The sequence below is a fragment of the Nuphar pumila genome, chromosome 17, assembly GCF_984573655.1.
Source record: "Nuphar pumila chromosome 17, dmNupPumi1.hap1.1, whole genome shotgun sequence".
NCBI lineage: Eukaryota > Viridiplantae > Streptophyta > Magnoliopsida > Nymphaeales > Nymphaeaceae > Nuphar > Nuphar pumila.
Window position 1 is genome coordinate 77340786 of NC_143265.1, and position 21508 is coordinate 77362293.

The 21508-nt window shown below is 37.5% G+C and overlaps 1 protein-coding gene across 1 annotated transcript; it reads right to left on the minus strand.

Moving 5' to 3' along the window:
* Positions 1-141: 141 nt before the first annotated feature.
* TOC64-V (translocon at the outer membrane of chloroplasts 64-V) lies at positions 142-21419 on the minus strand. The gene is made up of 14 exons (XM_089993028.1): positions 21270-21419; positions 16764-17050; positions 16499-16651; positions 15933-16057; positions 13681-13806; positions 10797-10979; positions 10491-10635; positions 8132-8300; positions 7283-7417; positions 6924-7124; positions 3354-3481; positions 3202-3253; positions 1889-1958; positions 142-522 (listed from the first exon to the last, which is right to left on the minus strand). The coding sequence occupies exons 1-14, from the start codon at positions 21417-21419 to the stop codon at positions 440-442; spliced, it is 2007 nt and encodes a 668-aa protein (XP_089849154.1). The 3' UTR covers positions 142-439.
* Between the last annotated feature and the right edge of the window lie 89 nt (positions 21420-21508).

Below are 21508 nucleotides of genomic sequence, written 5' to 3' on the forward strand. Positions count from 1 at the left end.
TTGCCAAAAGAGTTTTGGCAAAACTCCAACCAATATCCCTGATTCCTATCCAAACCGCCCAGCTCCCAAAGCCTTACACCTGGGGTAGATTTAACCATATCAACAAGACACGGAGTATGCAAAAATGGTTCAAACCAGAGATTTTGATAGCAATGTTCACCTGTAGCTGAAGCAATACTAACAGTGAAAACAATGAAATAAAGGTATCCCTCACGAAGAAATCAATTACTATCAAAAATATGAAAAACATATATTAATTACAGAGTAATGACCATAAGAAGCACATATTACATTTCCTGCTTCGTCAGGCAGGCTAATTAAGCCAGAATGCACCGAACCCTCATCCTGTGCAAGAAATTTTTTTGGCACCGCCGGGGAAATATGTCAGCTACCACACATTCAGCGAGATGGAATGGATGATGCCAACAAGCTTGAAACCCTAGACCATCAGCTTTTTGAGCCTTTCCATTGCAGCAAGAGCAGCCTTGTTTTGTGGTTCCAGGACAAGGGCATGCTTGAAATCTACAACACACGTATTTTAGATGCAAAAATTAGATGTTTTTATCTCTAATCAAACCCTAGAACTTTGAACCTTTTATCTCAATAAACTGATGGTTTAGATACCCACATCATGCTTCATGATACAATTATGAAAACAGCCAACAAATAAAACATACAATCAGAACAAAACTAACCAAGAAATACATGGCATTCATCAAGAAATACATTTTTACTGGCACAATTTCAATCAGCACTTAGAGGCATATAAGTGCCAAAGTTTGACAGTAAAGAAGAATAATGTCATCAAAGCTTATGTATTTCGCTCAAAAAATGGCACAAACACAACTAAAAAATGACAGCTCTTAGGGACCACTATTTAAGAAAACGGCCTCAGTTCTGGCTTGTGTTTGGTAAAAATGTAACATAGCTAGCAAAATGGCCCTAAGTGTTCAATGTCTGAAGAGAACCCAAAAGCAGTGCAACTTGGGATTTGGCCAGACGTTCATGATGACGAACATAGGCAACTTAACTAAACCACTTAGAAGATTGAAAATGATTGAACTCAAACCCCAGGAAAGCTAGTATATCAACTCCACCAGGAAAGATCACAGGTATACCTAATAATTTGCCTTTAAAACATGTAAATAGTTTTTCAATTAGTAGACAACCGAAATTTATTGAGAAAGTAATCTATACAATGTCACCAAATATTGGTACATTGATTGCTAGTGTGCTATGAGGCTTGCATCAACAAATAGCTTTGAGATGCCAAAAATCATTAAACAAGCACCCAACATACCAAAAGACAACCCTGACGATGCTAATGAGCGAAGTTTTAAATTCTCGCCTGTTGAAGCTCAAGTCACTCATATCAGACTTATAAGTCAATACCACGCTTTCAGCCCATCCTCCAAAAGTAGTATGACTGGACTCCAAAAATTGTATGAACACTCATACATCATGGGTCTGACATACAATCTTTACAGGTGAGAGTAAAGAATTTTACTCTCAACCTGACTTCATCATCAGGCAATCAATTTCCATCAGAAAATTCACATGGTCAACAGTGAGAGTAGAAAATTTTGCAACCTACTCTCAACCTGACTTCATCATCAGGCAATCAATTTTCATCAGAAAATTCACATGGTCAACAGTAAAACATATGCAACCAAAATTAAGAGTAATGTCATGCAAAATTGCAATAAAAATCATAGGAACAGCGACTGCAGACAATCAAAATAAATTCATCATATCGCATTTCATAGAATACTCCATAATCATCTTCATAAAGAAAAATAAACTCAGCTTTGTGGTTAAATTATTTTTAGGATAAATGGCCACCATCTATCTCATCATGAATTAAGGAATCTTGATGGAAATAGCTCACCTTGAACTGCATCCTTGCAGAAATATAGCATTTCCCTCGCTGTTCCTCGTCTCAGATATGCCTTCACATTCTGCAAAAGTGATACAACACTGTCAAAGTACCATATCACAAAAGGAGCTTCATCTACTTAAGCACAACAAATATGCAGGAGATCTTCAATTTAGCAAACGACTCAAAGTTCAATCTTGTCGAGGGACATGCAGAAAGTAATAGAAAAGTCCTAGGATCCTTGATAAAGACTAGTGCTCTGAAACACCACTCAAGCACCATGTAGAATAGTGCATACATGAGGAAGAAAACAAACTTCAACATTCATTTCTGGGCTAAGGCACCACTTCTTGCAGTCAACAATAAAAACAAAGGAACAAATAGATGGAGTATAGACAGCCATTAAAGTTCTAAACAGCATATAAGTTCACTTGTACTGTTGTACAAACTGGTAGAAGTTGAAAAATGGAGTTCAACATATATAATGAGTTGCTTAAACAGCTTCTTTATGTAGCATTACCCATGTGATATATGCTGCTACAATATGCTATGTTACGCTTAGGGGCTGACATCTGGATGGGTTCATACTTAAGCCCATGCAAAACCAACCTTGGTAAGTTAGTGGTCCGGTTCTAGTTAGCTCAGACATCGACATAGGCACATTTCTTGTATGTTTGACCTAATCTGGCTGCATGCATGGGAGGTTGGGCACCACCAACCTGGCAGGCTGGGTGCCCAGGTCCATTGGGTAAGTCTGGCCTGATGCCCAACCTATAAAAGTGCTTTCCCAGCCTGATGTCCATTCCTAGTTTGCTTAAGCTGTTACAACATGTAATATCTCAGTGACAAAAGTGCTGAACCGAACTGACTGCAATCATAATCACAGGCTGGCCCAAACTTAGCTTGAGTACTTGCCAGCAAAGGCCCCTAGAGAACATACCCCGGATCTAGTTTGACCCCCTAGAGAACATGCTCCCCAGTCTGATGTCTGCCTCTGGTTGTGATGCTCTCATTTATACATATGGCCTTTTCTAAATCGGCAATAAAGTTCCCAAAATTTGAAAGCATCCATGAACACCAAAATTTCTAAAAGTAACGAGAAGGCAAATTTCTGATAGGCACAAAGAATTCCTACAAGATCTTGAATTCTGTGACAAAGCCAAAGCCATTCAAGGAAAGAAAAAAAATCCTGAGATTTATTAACTACCAAATGGATTTGAAAAGAAGAGGTGCAACCATATGGAAAGTATTATATACCACAACAATGTAAAGGCAAATAGAATGAAATAAAAAATCCATCAAAAGTAATTGGTGTAAACTTTCACCTTCTTATCAAGTAAGAGTGCTTGGTTACAATCAGATTCAGCCTGTTGGAAGCTGCCAAAATTAGAAAGTCAGTAACATTCCACAGATATTGTTTATCATTGAAACAGTTGAAGGTATATGATATGTAGGTAAGTATGATAACATCTAATACCATCCCAACTCCAAATAGGCAGCTGCTCTGTTACTATAATAGGTTGCAATTGTGCTGTTCAATTTAATAGCTTCAGTGTAAAAGTTTACAGCCTTATTCCACTGCCTAACTTTAAATGCAGCATTACCCTGCAAAATAATCAAAGCTCATTTACTACGTGGCAAACAAAGTCTATACTCAAGCAATCACAAGCAACACAGAAGACTTTAGTATATTGAACAGACGTTTGCATTCCAACATACTGAAATGGAATCAATGGATACAAGGAAAATTAGGTCTGTAGCGCTCTTCTGAGTAGACCCCATAAAAAAAAACTTGTAATTATCTTCCTTTTTTCTATGTACAAGCACTGGGGAAGGGTTGTGTCACCATGATGCATGACAGCTAGCAGGCATCACAAAATAGTTCTCAAATAACTTCCCCATGCATGCTCATGCTTGGGTGATCATGCAAGCACTCAAATATATACACACAGGAGATGCAATACAGAATTTATGAATTTCAGATACACACACACACACACACACACAGAGAGAGAGAGAGAGAGAGAGAGATTGAAAATAAAACCGAGCCACATGCTACCATGTTTACAAAATTAGGCAGATTTGGGGACTTGACAAAAAAGTTCCATTGCACCTTGACATGTCATATGGAGATTTAACATGACAAGGTAACAAAGTAGTAATACAGCTGTTGTTTGGATATGCATGACACCAAATTCCAAATATTTCTTGTACAAAATTTTCATATGGTAGCAGATATACCCATGTTGTGAACTATATACTTGTTTATGTCCTAGTGAAGACTAACCTTTCACACACTGAACTAAACAGGAAACATGACAGAAGGAGAATCAAAACCCATTCAGATAATTCTCTGTCAAAAGCAGGGTTACCGGAAGCGCCATAGGACATGGGAAAGCGTGCTTTCCCGAAGCGTGTTTCGGAAGAGCGAAACATGGTGCTTCCAAAACGTGCTGGGAAGCACCAAAAATTTTGGGAAGCCCGCTTCCAAATTTAGGGGAAGCTCGCTTCTCCTTCTTTTCTCATTTTTTTTGTGTTTTCATTTTTATTCTTCTTTCTTTTTTGTCTTTTTTTGCTTCCCCTCGCTTCCTAGGTCGCTTCCTGTTCGCTCCTCTTCTCGCTTCCGAGACAATCCCCGGTTCGCTTCTAAGTCATCATGCGCTTCCCGCTTCCTAAAATTTTGGAAGTGCCTCGCTTCCCTCTCCCGCTTCCCCAACGGGCAACTCTGGTCTATAGCCTAAGCAGGTAATTTTCAACAGTTTGCAGATTTATTACAAGAAAAAAAAAACAAAAGGAAGGTTGTGTTTCTCTAACAGCTTGAACATGCACAAAATCATAACTACATTTCTGGAAAGGTTAGCACCAATGTTATTAAAAATGTGCCTCAAGGTGTAAAAAGCGCACCTCGCCTCAAGGCAAGGGGCTTTATGCCTTGAGACGCATGTACAAAGCGCAACAGCCCCGAGGCGTGAGCCTCATACGCCTTGAGGCGCACGCCTCGAGGCGAGGGGTGCCTCAAGCCGAGGCGTACACACTTTGAATTTTTTAGTCAAATGAGGATCAAAGCCCTCATTTGACCAAAAATAGGGTTTTTTTTTAATGCAATTTTAACTAAGCTGCTAGTAAAAAGGGCATTTACTACAAGGCAAGGGCAGATACAAGAGAGAAAGAAAAAAAAGAATTTATACAAGGCAATGGCGACAGCCCTAAACCTAAACAAACCGGGTTTGATCCATAAGACACCGGGTCTCAAACATAAGCCCAAAAAAAATTCTTTCGGGGGGCGCTGCCCCCCCCTACGACCCCCCGCCAGGGGCAGCCCCCCTGGACCCCCGTCCGCTGAATGTGCAGCGGGACCCGCGCCGGGGGAACCCCCGGACCCCCCTTACTGCAAGGGCAAAACTCTGAATCAGGCTCCACAACTCATCAGTTGGACCTATGTTAAAATGAGTAGGTCCAAACCTGAATCCGACTAAGTAATGTAGGTATCAGATCAAGATTTGGGTTTAACTGGATTTTTATAAGAAAAACTATACCCAGATCCGATAAAAATTACATAAATTAGACCTGGCAAAATAATATTTTTAATTATTTTACATTGAAAAATTGAGAATCTTAACCGAAACTCCGATCAGACCTGGTTTGGTATAAAATTTAATAAACCATACCCAACCCATATAATAATCGGACCACATGGGTCCAACCTGAATAATTAATCAAAATCCCTTCTTTGCAACCAAACCCTGGCCCTATAAGATCCAATATGTGTCAGGATCGGGTCATACCCAATCCATTGACACCCTTAGTAGCAGGTTCACCAATTTGCAGTCTAATAGACACTCAAAGCAACCACGTTAATGAAGTCATTGAGATTAGTTGCTTCGTTTCACAGAAAATCAATATCACCGTGTCAACTTGTTCAATGTATTCAATTTCGTAAGAGCAATAATCTCTTCTAGAATGTGACGTTAAACCCTTTTAGTGGCAAAATCAAGTCATGCAATTACATGCAGTCACAACCCTATATATATATATATATATTAACATTTGGTTGTTAATGCTAAAATGCATTTTCTAATTATGACATGATATTGTTAATGCTAATATGCATTTCGTTGTTAATGTTAATTTTTTATTTAATGAATGCTCATGTTTTATTTATTAGATACTTACATAGATCAAGTTGTTGCATTAATGTTATTTTTACATGTTAATCTCATATTTTTTCAGTATTTATTTGAGATTTTTTATTTCTTGTTGGTTGTTGCTTCATCAATAAAGAATTTTTTATTTATTTATAATTTTAGATATTTTTTATAGTTTTTTTAAGTTAAAAAAAAAACTTTGAGGCTTACGCTTTACGCCTCGCCTCAGATTTTGGTGGAGCGCCTCACTACGCCTCGACGCTTTTCACAACACTGGTTAGCACCATAGACCACAAAAACTCTCGTACCAATGCAATCCAAGAATGATCATTCATCCACAACTCACACAAGTTATCTTACGGGTGATATGGGAGAAACGAGCACCACTTACAACCAATAGCAAACAATGCTGCTTGTATGAAATTATGTCAAAAAGACTCCTGTACACCAAAAATAATTAGCCCACTTCTCTTAGGAATCTTGGCATGCTAAAATTTCCAATAAGCAAGGTGGGTCCAAGAATGACTACTCATGGCCTCAGGTGTTAAACTACATAATATTCCCCAAAGCTTAAAAAAATAAGAACCACCAAGGTATGTAACTATCAAAATTTACCATGTAAGATTTAAAAATATTGGCATCTAATTATTTGGTGATGCACTTCTCCATATCCTACAATACTAAACAACAGTACTACTGTACTATGGGCATACACAATTTGCATGCTAAATTGATCACCTTGAAAACTAAAACAATTAAGCATTAGTGACCAGCCCCTAGCAACAATATTGATGACAACAAGAAAGGTATAATAATCATGAGAAGCCTAATTACAGAGATAACATACGGATCACTTAAAAAATTCCAGCACACAAGTTACTGACAAAGGAAAAGCAGCAAACCTTTTCTTTGAAGAGTTCAGCAGTATCCATATCTCCATCAGTATCTGGCAAGGGAGGTAAATTTGATGCAGCATCAGCTGCTTCTCTAAGTGAGGAGTACATGTCCAAGACTGTATCAAGAAGAAACCTATCCTCACCGTGTGATGCAATAAATGAAACAGAGATAGGAGAACCATCATGCTTCCCAAGTGGAATAGCAACCTGACAAGCAAAAGTTACTACAAGGATAAACTGACAAAGGACCACACCACATTCAAATTACATAAAATGTAAGCATATAACAGTTCAACAAAAGAACAACAAATATAAATCCATTAAGAATGCAGAAAAAAAAGGAGTTACATAACATATTTAAATACCTGACAGCAACCAGACAGTGCAGCAAGACTCATTAGTACAGACACTCTATTCTGAAACTGATCGCACAAGCTTCTTTTAGAGTTGACTCTTGGTGGAGGATCAGGGATTGTTGGAATCACCAATATTCCATCATCCTACTCAAAAGAAACAAGAAAGAACAAGAAAATAAACAAATTATTAATAACCAAATTCAACTGAATACACAAAAGTACATATCTACAAGAGAAACCAAAGAGCACAACATTATTATGTAGATCAACTCATTCTGAATCTGTCTTAGGACTTTAAAAAAGTAAAGTGATAGCAGATGGTGCAATCTGAAAGGAAATAATTTCTTGATCATACTACAGTTTTTGTAGATCAAGCTCCTTTAGTGAGTGTACTTCCATGTGAAGTTGTCATAACATTATTTGCAAAATTTCACTTATCATCTTATTAACTCCAGAAATACCACTAACCTGCTACACATTGCAGCACGGAATTAATAGCTTGATTTTTGGCTTTATATATGTGACTATATGGCTATTCAACTAGAAATATATTTGTACCTTTCAAGATCATCTTGGGTCCTTGGTTACTGCAAAAAAAATGACATGGACACAGTATCGGTGTCCATGTGGTACAACACCTAATTGGATGATAGGTTACATGGGCAAGTTTTGTGTGTGTGAGTGTGTACTTTAAGGAATTAGACTAAATAGAAAAATACCTTCAAGAGACTGTTCAATGCAGATGGCATTTTGGACTTAACATGGATGGGATAAGGTTAGAGGGGTGAGCCTTGTGTGTGTGTGTGTGTGTGCATGTGCCTATGTACATGAAGGTAATTATATTAAATAGAAATATACCTTCAATAGGCTATTCAATGCAGACCGCATTTCAGACTTGACTTTATAGCAAGACTTGATGTTCTCGTTTGTAGTGTCCATCGATGCACGCACATGAGCAGAGATATCTTGTCCTAATCTTGGCTTCACTTTATTGAACCACTCCTCATAATTTGTTCGGAATTCATATCTGAAATCACAATACAAGTTATAGTACGTGTACTCATCTGGCAAGGACAGACTAAGACACAGAGTACTACAAACTAAAAGTACAGATCTGTATGTTCAAAAATTGGAATCACCATAACTGCACTTAATAGTTAATAGGTAGGTACTATTTTCAACCACAAGAATACACCAAAGGAAAAAGGACACAAGCATTATGCATTTAACATGGAGTGCATCTCATCATAGATCTTGATTGGCTTTTTCACAGTTAAAAATAATAGCAATTAGTGAAGAACATAAAAGTGAGGCTAGCATAACATTCAAAGAGAACCAAGAAAGGACTGGAACAGACTGAAGCAATAAAGAAGACATAAAGATGGAGAACATCTAAAGTCCAATGAACGTTGTTCACTCCAAAAATGGACAATTAATGCCAAATATGAAGTAGAATTTAAAGTCACATGATATACTGCTGAACTGTGTCACATGGATACTCCATTTTGGCTCCGATATCCATATCCCCTTATATATTAGTCATGTTGAAAACTTCAAAAAACTGGCCATATACCCGAATTTTCAGCTGTATCGATGTGACACTCCCTACGGTGCCTCTTCCCTTATCTCATCCTGAGTCTCTTGCCCTAATCGGGTAGAGGAATTATTGCTTACTTGATCTATACTCCCCCTTCACCCCCCTCCTTTACTTGAGGGTTCTTGTCTACTTATTGACTTACTCACTTTAATTGCCCTAATGGGCTCGAGTGGCAAAGTTACTCTTGATTTCTCTGATTCTCTCTTATACGCTTTGAGGCTGAGGCTGCTCCTACCTTTTTGAGAGTTAGGAAAGCTCAAGCTATAGAGAGAGATGCTGAAGGAATGACTGCCTGCCCGATAGGGCTGAACCAACAGAGGACCTTTGCATGAACTTTCACCATGGATTAGTTTTACTTTTACCAAGTACATAATACTTAGCCACAAAATAAAGAATCTTCATGATTTTCCCAGTACTTACTGCCTTAGCTGTTTTGTGCAATGTAATGCATCATTAATCAGTGACACACCAGAGATAAATAGAGAATGCTGTGTAAACTCCACTTGTTTGGGCGCATTCGCCGGGATTTAAAAGTGGGTTTGACTGTTAAACCAAAAGAATAATAGAAGACAGATGGAACTATCATATATAAGCATAGTAGGTTGCACAAAGTGCAATAAACATAACAGGAAATGAAGCAGCCATAGAGAACTGTATAAAGACCTAAAAAATAAATATGGCCTCACTGAAGAAAAGCTTGATTACAGTCATAGTTTTTTGTAATCATAGCTACCACATGAATTCATTGTTAAAATAGAACCAGGAAGTTAATGACAAGAATGAATAACTGATCATGTACCCATGAAAGTATATATACCAAGGTTGCCAGACTAAGAAGCGGAATGGGAAACAATATGGAAAGTGAAAGCGAGAAGCAAGGTATCAATTTGAAAGCGAAACAGGAATAAAAAAAGGATGCAATATGGGAACTGAATAGGAATCAAATAAGAAGCAAATAAAAATGACTTCCTATATTTCATGGTTTTTTAGTGTAAGAATTAAATTTTTGTTAAAATCTAACAATGATGGTTACCAATTTAGAGTGGAAGAGTGAGAGGAAGCACATGGAAAACATGAAAAGAAACATGAGAAAAGCATATATGAAGCATGGACGATGTGTGAGGTAAGCATAGGAGAAACGTGGGAGAATTGAGATTCCCATGAAGTTTTGGAAGTGAGGAGTATTGCGCTTCCGAAGAGAGTTTCTGGGAAGCGCACTTCGCACCTACCTAAGAAGCTTCCGGTAACTCTGATATATACCTACAGATGTTAGAAGGCGCATATTTGAGCCACACACACACACAGAGAGAGAGAGAGAGAGAGAGAGAGAGAGAGAGAGAGAGATGGTCAAGGAAACCTGTGTTTTAAACTAGTAAAATGCAAGAGACGGGACATTGACGATCTGAGAAGCTGCAACTTATGCCATTATTACGATCTAAGAAGCTGCAACTGATGCCATTATTACAGTCTAAGAAGCTGCAACTGGTGTCATTATAATTGCACTCATAGCATGAGAAAAAGTCAAAACCATCTAGCAATTGTCCATCAAGTAATCATAGATTAAATCATCAAAATCTGAAGATTTTGTAATGGGAGTTTCTCAAACTTCCTCCACTCTACCTTTGAAGTAATGCCATCACATATGAAAGAACTCTCAAAGTAGATGTTCCTTGTTGCACAACTGCCGAGGGTTCATGAAACCCCCTTAGACTGGGAACAGTTGAAGCAATGCATTGGCCAAGATTCATACGTTTTGGAGGTTGATCTGCAAAAGACAATAAAGAAACATGCTGAGATTCATCAAGTTGCAAACCCACAAAAGTGAATTGTGATTTCTAAAACACTTTATTTTAAATCACTAGCATCAGCATCATGTGGTAATCCATCTATCTGCAAAAAAATTCCCCTTGTTGTAGGCACACTTACACCCAGATAACTTCTCAGTTGCTTTCTCGACAACATAAACAGACTTTTGCTTAGGAACTGTTGATAACTCAAAGCAATCATCAGCAAATATAAACCTCCTTGACCTTCTGAGATTCATAGGTTGTAACTGTAATAATGCATGCCCAACTTGTCGTAAAACTGATGGGTCTCGTGCAAACCATCCTGACCAATTTTGCAAAGCATGGAAAGTGTAAGAGGATAATGATAAAAAAAGGAAAATTGCATAACAGCATACATTGAGAAGCAACATGGAAGCAAATTCAAATCACTGCAACTGAATAAATTTGGCAAACAAACGTCTAGAGGTGGTTGACAATTCCAGTACAGCCATATTGTTGAGAACAAGACACTTTTCCTACCAAGAATAAACAAAAGGTGCCAAAATTGTGTCCAAAGATGAGCATGATGTAGAGAAAAGAACTCCACTGAGGTCATCCAAATATACTCCACAGTTAGATGTGTAACACTTTTCCAGCAATGTTTAGAAACCTGCTGGACTGACTCCTTGACTTGCCCGAATCAGCCATTCATTGGGCTAACCCAGTGAATCACCTAGAAATAATACAAGACTCAGCCAAGATACAGCTCGGCTCACTGAGTTATGCGAGCTTTAGAATGACTCGGATAAAGTTAAAGTCTATGTTAGTGTTTGTGTGTGCTAGTGTGATGTTAATCATGTAATATATGGTATGCATATTACCTATGTAACACGGACTCTTCTAACAGGGCACTGCACCCGTGTCGCACCCGCACCCATGCGGGCGCGACACTTGGACACGGCTTCCTTTGTGTCCGGTGAAGTCAACCACACTTAGGTTCATTTCTGCCCAAAAGTATATTCAGTTAACCCTAACCAAGTACAGTTTTATATATATATATATACCCTCCCCGCACCCCTGCACCCAAATTTTTTTAAAGTGCTGCATCGCTGCACCCGTATCCGCACCCGCAATTATGTGACATAGCATATTACCTATGTCACACATACACTCCATTTTTTCCTCCGTACCTGTGTCGATACGCGTGTCCCAGTGTAGACACGCATCAACACCTGGACACACCATTTTACCCTCCGTACGTACAAATTTGTATTCAATTTATAATTTATATATTATAATTATATTTTCAGTATATAATATATATTTTAGATATCACATATAGAATTAGATTATATTTAGTTTATTTTGTATTTATGTGATATTTAATATATATTTATATAGCTGTGTCCCCGTACCCACATTTTTTCGAATGGTCACGTCGTACCCGCACCCGTACCCAGGTGACATAGCATATTACATACATATAATCTTATCATAAAATGCATAAAGTCATCATGAGCCTGCCGATTCACTGAGTTGATCTAGTGAGTTCCGATCAATCATTGCCAGGTTGCATCACAAGTTGATGGGTTTTAAAATACTATTTTCAAGGAAGCCTGTATCAGGGTACTTTAAAATTCCTGCAAGTTCAAACCAACACTTAAATACGGCTCATTTGGACAAACATTTCAAAAAAATTCTAACCCAATTCCATGTAATTGACAAGGATTATATGACAATAGGCAAACAAATGGCCTAACTAATTGAATGTTAAACACATTTAACATGAGAAATAAGCATCAGCAATACACAATTGCATGTTACAGTCCAAGTCACATAACAAAGTAGTCTGGTTAGGAATGGCCACCCAAGGTTCTTTACGTAATGTTTTCTCATTAATCTTGCATTTGTATACCTATATGTGTAGCATTAACATGCAAGGGGGGATATCTAATTTCACACACAAAGTTATCGCATGAGATTGTCATATGAGCATCTTAGTAGTTAAAATCCCACCTACGAGCCCCTATGTGGTGCTTAAGCAAGTGCTAGGGTAGGAGGGGGCACCAAGGTTGGTATTTTGTATTTGTTTTTTATAATGTTTAAAACATTAACGATCGTGCTTTGTCAAAAAATTAATGTTTTTATACCATTTTATTCTGTGAAAAATTAATGGTCATGTTTTATATGTGTATTTTGAAATATTTAAGTTTTTTTGTTTTTCTTATTTTTATCATTTTTTAAATCTTTAATTTTTTGGGGTCTTGACTTGAGGTGCCGTCTAGCGACTAGGGAGGCTGAGGCTTCTGCCTAGCATAGTGACAAACGATAAAAAAGGCAAAATCTCATTTTTCAAAAACTCGCAAGAATTTGAAAAATTTCATAAATCTTGCATTTTTTTGGCAAAATCTAGGCAATAAAAAATTTAATTAAAAATATAAAAAATATTTTTATAAGAAAATATTAATAAAAATTATTTAAAAATAAAAACACAGCTTTTTCGAAATCAATAGCCATTTAAAACGTAAATATCGCGTTTAAATCGTGGTGTTTATGTTTTTTCATAAATCTTGCGATATTTTGAAAATCTCATGAGAAATTGCCGTTTTAAACTTTCAGGCAATTTCTCACGATATTATCGCTTTGACTACTAAGCTGAGCATGCCCAAAACCATTCTCCTTCTACACAATTTTGAGCCTGAGCTCCATTTTTATATGAAGTTCAAACTTCTTTCACTTTCATTCTCTATTATAATAATGCAGTAGAACTAATTTCACAATCCAGAAAAAACATGATAAAATTCCCATTAAATATTGATTTGGAGTTTAATAACCTATATGTAGCTTAAATATTCATGCTGCATTTTTCACCAACTCTATAGTCAAATCATTCTGTGCAAGCAAACTTTAAAATGCTATGACAGTTTAATCATGATAACCGCAACAAAACCAATGTAAGAAGAGAAGTATAGATAAGAGTACTCAGCAAGAATAGGAAAAATCTACACAGAACAGTATCTAAACATGCTATATGAAAAGCATACCTACAGTATCCAGACTTTGGGAGTTTGGCAGAACTCCAACAGTGGAAACAGAGCCATGAGAAGGACGGAATCCTAAGATTCCACAACATGCAGCTGGTATTCTTATGCATCCGGTGGTATCAGTACCTAAAAATATGACAGAGAGGCTTCTAAGAAAGTGCCAATAAATATCAATCAACATTTGTTGCAAAGTGCACATCTCAACATGTAAATGAAATGAAATCACTTCAAGATTAGTATATAATTATCAAAATATCTAGCCCATACAGAATCCCACACAACACACCCCTCCTGTCTCTCTAACACCCCAATAAAGAATCCAATCCATTCTCTCCTATTAGCAATCCATTTTGAGAAGTGAGATTACATGCCAAGGGAATTTTCTGATACAAAGAGGAAGTGAAAGACACGGTCACACCAGGAATCATCTATTTATGTATTCTCATGCCTCTTGCTTTTTTTTTGCCTCGGATTCATTCATTGGTTAAATAAATGACAGGAAAATAGTGCAAATCTTCAACAACGTTACATGTTGACTCAAAAACCTATGCACAATCTTGTGCATGTGAAAAGCACATTCAACCACATAGATGAGCATTTTTATGCATGTATTCATGGACATCTAACCACAGACACATGCAAGAATTTTCCCAAAAAGGGCATTATGTGGCCTTTGTGATCTATGACATGGGAAGAAGTGGAAATGATACTGAGATGGTGGCATGAGACCAATTGCAGGCATTTGCGTTTAAGAAAAAAATCTATAAGTTATGGAAGTTCCAAGCTGATCATGCAAAAGGGATCCAGATTTGGTTACTTGGCTGCATTTGAAGGTTCTTTGTAGGACTTGATACATTTAGTGGTTTTCTTAACTTTTTCCCCATCCGATTATATACTGTCCTACTATTTTGGAATAAAAGCCCCCCACCATCTCATATATATATATGGTAAAAAAAGACAAGTTTGGGCTTAGGCAGGGACTAGTCGGTGCCTAGTTGGCCTAGGCGGGGGACTACTCGGCACCTAAGAGGGGACAAGTCCGACTAATCGGGACCTTTTAAGTCCAGGGCGCCTAAGTGCCCTAGACTAGGCACTGACTCCATGCCTAGAGCGACTAGTTGCCAATTTTGAATATATATATATATATATATATATATATATAATACAGTCGATTGCAGGTACAATCTAGTTGAAATCTCAGATGAAAGTTGTTTTGACTCAATCTAACCACGTAGATGTGTTCATCATGCTCGAATTAGTGGGAAACGACCCTTGAATCATGTTTTTCCGATGAAAAAACATGTTGATTTGGGTTGAAAAAATCGGTGCATTTACAACTGTTGATTTTTGCATCGCGGGAAAAACCCGTACATAGGTCGGATTCCAGTGATTCACAAGCGAGTTCTCACTAAAAACAATATGTAGATCACATCCATGGGGTCACTTGGACCAAAAAATATAAAAAAAGGAAAATAATAGAAGTTGCTAAGAAGTTTGCACACACATACAAACGATTGTACCAACTCTTAACCCACACATATATATATATATATGTATAGAGAGAGAGAGAGAGAGAGAATTTGGTAGCTGCTCACACGTTAGGTGTGAAATGATAAGTGCTAAATGGGTTTTTTCTGCCCTTCTGGTGTTTTTTCGCAGTTCCGGCCCCATAAATGTGTCAGGCATGGTCGATTTAAGAGGAATCCACACCTGGATCATGTATTTTCGAAGAAAAAAAATGATATTTTGAGCCTCAAAAATTTACAAAGATTTTGGACGTTGATTTTTTTTTACCTTATAAAAACCCACCCATGTGTCGGAATCGAATGCTTCAAGAGATGATCCCTATAAAATCAAGTACATAGATCACATCTGTACGGTCAGAATTTAAAAATGAAGTGAAAAAAGGCTGAAAACCCCATTTAGCACGTTCATTTCGCACCCAACGTGTGAGCAGCTCTCTCTCTCTCTCTCTCTCTCTCTCTCTCTCTCTCTCTCTCTCTCTCTCTCTCTCTCTATATATATATATATATATATATATATATATATATATATATATATATATATATATATATATATATATATATATATATATATATATATATATATATATATAAGCGCCATTATTCCACTAATAGTACGCTTCTTACCAAGCTCGTTAAAGGAACAAAAGATTTTCTGTTAATCAAATAGGAAATACACCAGAGCAGAAGCTCTGTTTTATGTTCACGAATAAAAGGTCAAAAACATACCAAGAGCGAAGTCGACAAGTTCACCAGCAACAGCCACAGCAGAACCACTTGAAGACCCTCCTGGAATTTGTGATGGCTCTTCCGGATTCATAGGAGTTCCATAGTGTGCATTCTGCCCAGTAAAGCTGCAGTCCCATCAGCATTGCTAAATCAAGTCAGTAGTTGTTCACATTTGCAAGAAGTACAAAAAATAAGAGGAAAAAAAACACATTGTTTGAGCCACCAATCGTTATTCCGCCGTTAAGCAACAGCAGCAATTTCTAATAAAAACCAACTCAGCAATTAAGAGATAACAACTGAGTCATTCATTATAGATACCAACAAGATCTCCACTATGCACAAGTAAAACTAGCCACTGAGATGTAAACGTCCAGGATCATAACAACATTTCCAGTTTAATTACAATAACTAAACAAACTTGCAGTTTGAAAAGCAATCGAAATAGAAAATAGATCATTTGATGGAATGACAACAAACAACAACGATGCAACACAGAGATGATCAAATGAACAAATTAAACACCAAAAATTCTGAAAAAAAAAATAATAACAAAAAACCGAAACTACCCAAACGCCAATTCGTCCATCATCGTCTTCCCGGCGCAAGTGGCCCCTTGCTTGAGAAGGCAGGAGACCACAACCGCCGTCCGCGTCGCCGGCTCATTCGTCGCCTTCCAATCGGGGTTACCGAAACCGGTCACGTACCCCTTGATATCGAAACTAAAACCGCCAAAGAAAACAAACGAAAAAGAAAAACCGATCAATTAAAATACGAAAAAAGCCAACGAATCCTAGAAACCCAAAACCCTAACCGGGAAGCGAAGTGGCGTACACGTCCTTGACGGCGAAGACGAGATCGGAGAGCGCAAGACGGGCGGCGGGAGGGGGCGGCTGGGGGGAAGGGAGGAGGACGAAGCGATCGACGAACGCACCGAGGTCCTCCCGGCGGCCGGACGACTTCCGCCGCCTCCGGCTCAGGAGGATGATCCCGGCGACGCCGAGGCCGACGATGATCCAGACCTTGGCGGAGGAGACATGGAGCTTGCCCAGACGGAGGGACGCCGGAGAATCCAGCTTTGCCAGTTTCTGACGGTCTTTCCGGCGGCAATCGGCGGTGGGCTTTAGGGTTTAGTGAGGGTTTAGAGAGAGAGAGATTCGCGCTAAAACCCTGGCGCGACGGAGTCAGTCTTTCTCGGCGTCGGCGTTTGTGGTGGGACCCACCGATTTTTTTTCCTCTTTTCCCGAGGGAGCGATGGTGGGGCCCAGTCACCACTCCCCACTGCTTTAGGCCCAGAATATGCTCCTAGCATTTCTTAAATTAACAGGAATATCCCTCCGGTTTGGCGCTGGGTATTTTTTAAGGAAAATTTCGTTTAGGACCAACTTTTTGACCTATTTTAAAACGTTGCACACACTTTTCTTAATTTCCTGATATTGACCACAGGTTTCCTGAAAACTGTCTATAAGGACCTCAGGTTAACTGCATCTTGGACAACGTGATTCTTTTCAGTTTTCTTTATTGCCCTTTGAATTTGAAACATATTTAGCTTATTTACACGTAAAAATAGAAGCTAGATATTTTACTCATTTGAGAGCATTATTGTCATTTAACTTAATTTAACTAAATATTTAAGCTGAGTTAGTTGTCAATGGTGAGAGAATATCTCTATTTGAAAGTTTTCCAAAAAAGAAGCCTATCTTCTCAGGAAAATGAGAAACATGAGGCCTGCTTTTGAGATTAAGAGCAAAAGTTGGCCCCTAAATGGAATTCTTATATTTTGTGGGATTTTGGTTTGTCTGAACCTGACTTGACTGGATCCAGGGTGACTGGATCTGGATTTTTAGTCGGGTTTTATGGGTGGGCAGTCTGTGCAAATCAATAATGGGTTTGCCGTCTGAATTAGGCATTTTGGTTTTGGATATGGTTCCTTAATCAGAGTCTGAATAAGCAAGCCGATTGGATTCGAATTCATTTAAGGAGAATATTTCCGATTTGGTTGTGCTCTGGATCAGTAATTAATATTGAATTTGTACTTTTTTATGTGAAAAAGAAAATACTTTGAATTCAACCCCTTCGATTTCATTTAGGCTCGTACTCAGATCTGGATCTACATTCAGATGGAGCACGATTCAGCCAGCATCTGATCAGTTTTGCACCACTGGTATCTTCTTTAGTATATCAGTATCATGGGAGAAGTAAATGAATTCATAGTGATTAGTGAATGTTATAATAGAGTTGCTCATGACCCACAAAAGCTTCTCATAAGCTTCAGGAGCGGAGCATAAGACTCGGGTCTATGAAAGATTCGTTTGGATTCATTTCAATATTTTTAGATATTTTTATCATTTAGATTATTTTTTTTATTTAAATTATTTTATAATGAATACTGAATCCTTATACCTTAATCCATAGGGTTATCAGTTTAAGGACTCTATTAGGATTAGAATTATTTTCCTATAAATATAGAGAAGGCCTAGAGGTTCACAGTTCAGAGTTTAGATTGAAGGTGAAATTGATATTTGTTATTTGTTTATCTATTTGATTTATTCCTTGCTTTTTGGCTAATTTTTCATAATTTCTAACTATTTCCAGTTAGTTAAATTCGGAATATAAGATTTGGCATTTGAGATCCAATTCCACAAAGGCAATGCTGGTGGGGGTGCGACAAGGCCAAAATTCAAGGAAGAAGAAGATGGCATCATCTGGCAAGGCAAGAATTTTTTTCTGGTTTCTGATTTCCTGTCGGAAAAATCCCAACAAGTTGCCTTCTTCATGCTTCTGCTGTCTGATTTTGTTGAAAGAATTTCTGTTGATCGACAAGTTTTGATTCTGCGATTCGTGAGTTGTGTTTCTATGATCGATTTCAACCTTGCAAGTGAAACAAAAATCTCTTTTTTTCGGGGCCCTAACTCGTCGGTTGTATTTTTATTTTTCTTCCTCTTTTTCTTTTGTGCTTTTGAATTGGTTGGTTGGGCTGAGTTTGTGTTTGGTAGTTTGGGATTTGTGTACAAGTATTATACTTAAGAATGATTTTTGTCGTCTTTGAGATTATTTACGACGAAGGTTTTGAGTGACGCAGACGGAATTTTGGACATAAAACAAAATTTTTAATTTTGACTTTGATTTTATTTTAATTGCTTACCATCATCTATGATAGGTAGTGTTCTCATAAAGATGCATATAATCTCATATACCCTATCATAGGCTATAACAAGTTTCAAATAATTTCTCATGTTGTTATGGATATGGGTTATCATCGGCCAGAATAAGTTTCAATGATTTCTCATGTTGTTTTGGGTTTACAGAATTTGAAGTTGGTGCTCTTTCTATTGGGTAGCAAGTAGGAGATATAAGTGGTGGTTCTGGCTACTTTGTTAATATGTTTATTATTACCATCATCATCATCATCATTTTTTTTTAATGTGTTTGAAAACAGGTAGCTAGAGAAGGAACTATAAAATCTCCCAAACCCATTTGCAAAGTTTTTGATGAATCTATGATTGTGCTCCCAAACAGGTAGGTGGGAAGTACCAAATCAACAAAATTTGAGGGTTTCATAGTTCCTTTCCCATCTACCTGGGACCGCTAGTTTCCAAACAGGGCCTTAAGTCTTTAACCCATAGAAATTCTTAAGAATCTTAAGCAAGGTTGTTAAATGCGATGAGGCGAAGCGAGGCGTTGAGCCTAAGCTTCGCCTCTGAGGCGTATGCCTCTCACAACTGGTATGGAAGTGAAGCGGTGGGAGGGGAGGCAGGGAGCGGCGGAGGAGCAGTTGGCCGGCACGTGGCGGTGGATCCACCGGCACTTGGGGTTAGCACAGCCGACGAATCGGGCGGAGGAGGAAGACTTGGGGATGAAGGAGGGGGTTCTGGAGGTTGATGAGGGACAATTTGCGCATCACAGCACGCCTCAGTACCTTGAGCGTGCGCCTCGCCTTCAGGTACTGAGGTGTACGCCTCTCACAACACTGATCTTAAGAACAAGTACCCAAATTTTTAGCCAATGTTTGAAGCCTAAGCTCATGGTTGCCATGAATCCACAAGAGCGATGTTACAAGAAAGAGGAAAAAGAACAAGCAGACCTTTCCCCTTAGGGTGTGTTTGGTGGCATGTCCAAGATTGAACAAAACAACCGAACACAAACAAAACACATGTTCTATTTGTATTGTAATAATTGTACTATGTTCATCTTTTGTTTTGACTGAACAAAAAGTTGTGTTTTTTATCAGCGTTTGATTTTTACACTGTGCCAACAGCTTGAACACATGGATAATGGGTTGAATAACTTTGTTTTGAATCACAGGACTCAATTCACTCAGACATATGAGTGTTTTAACCTGTTTATTATGGCTTTTAGCTTTGGATATGCATCTCATGGATCTAAAAACTAAAAAATATTAAAATTTAGATAATTTAAGAAAAAATAAGAATTGATATTTTTTGACATATAAATGCTTTAATCATTGTCACATTTGATCTAATTATGAAAGTTTATCAAAAATTATAGATTTTAGCCACAAATATGGATCTCACACTTGATCTAAGTATGAAAAAAAATGTTTACATTTTGAGTAATTTAATAGAAAAATAAAAATTTATATTTTGTGTATATACAAATACAAAAACCATAAATAAATCATAAAACTCTAAAATGCAAAAAAATAAATCATAAATAAACTATAAATAAACCAAAAGACCTTAAACTACAAGAAAAATAAACCATAAATAAACCTTAAAATTAAATATAAAAAACCCTAATTCAAACTCTAATAAAAGAAAATAAAAGGAAAACAACCTTAATCAAGGACAAAAAAAGTCTTAATCAAATTAAGTACAAGAAACTCTAATTAAATTTTTTGATTCAAACCCCTAATAAAAAAATCAAGAAAAAAAACCTTAATGAAATTAAATATCAAAAATCCTAATTAAAGTTATTTGATTTAAATCCCTACTCAAAGAAAATCAATGGAAAAAAACCTTAATCAAATCAAAGAAAAGTCTTAATCAAAATAAACAAAAAAATCTCTAATTAAATATATTTGATTAAAAGCCCTAAATAATAAAAATCAAAGAAAATAACCCCTAATCAATGAAAATCAAAGATAAAAACTATAATCAATGAAAAAAACCTAATAAAAAAACTAATTAGAAAAGAATAAGAAGAAAAAAGAAGGGAAAGAAAGAAAGAGAGAGATGAACAAAGGAGAAGAGAGAGAGAGAGAGAGAAACCAAAGGAAAGAAAGAAGAAAAAGTGGAGAGAGAGAAGGCCTCGCTGCTGGCCTGGTTGCACAGGAGAGAGAGAGAGAGAGAGGGTTGGGGTTAGACCCTCTTTAAGTACCGTTCTCATCATCTCATTCTCATCGTAACAGGGGGAGTGATGTTTCACAGATGCACAACGTGCACTACATCCAGCGTTCGATCGCCGCGTCGGGCGATCAAACACCCCCTTAGGGTGCATTTGATCGTCTTGGAGATCCCGGAATCTCATGGCTTGAGGTCAGATCTGACATGGAGCCCACACCAGATCCACTGTCAAACAAATATGTGATATCGACACAAGGATCTGAGATCCTTAAA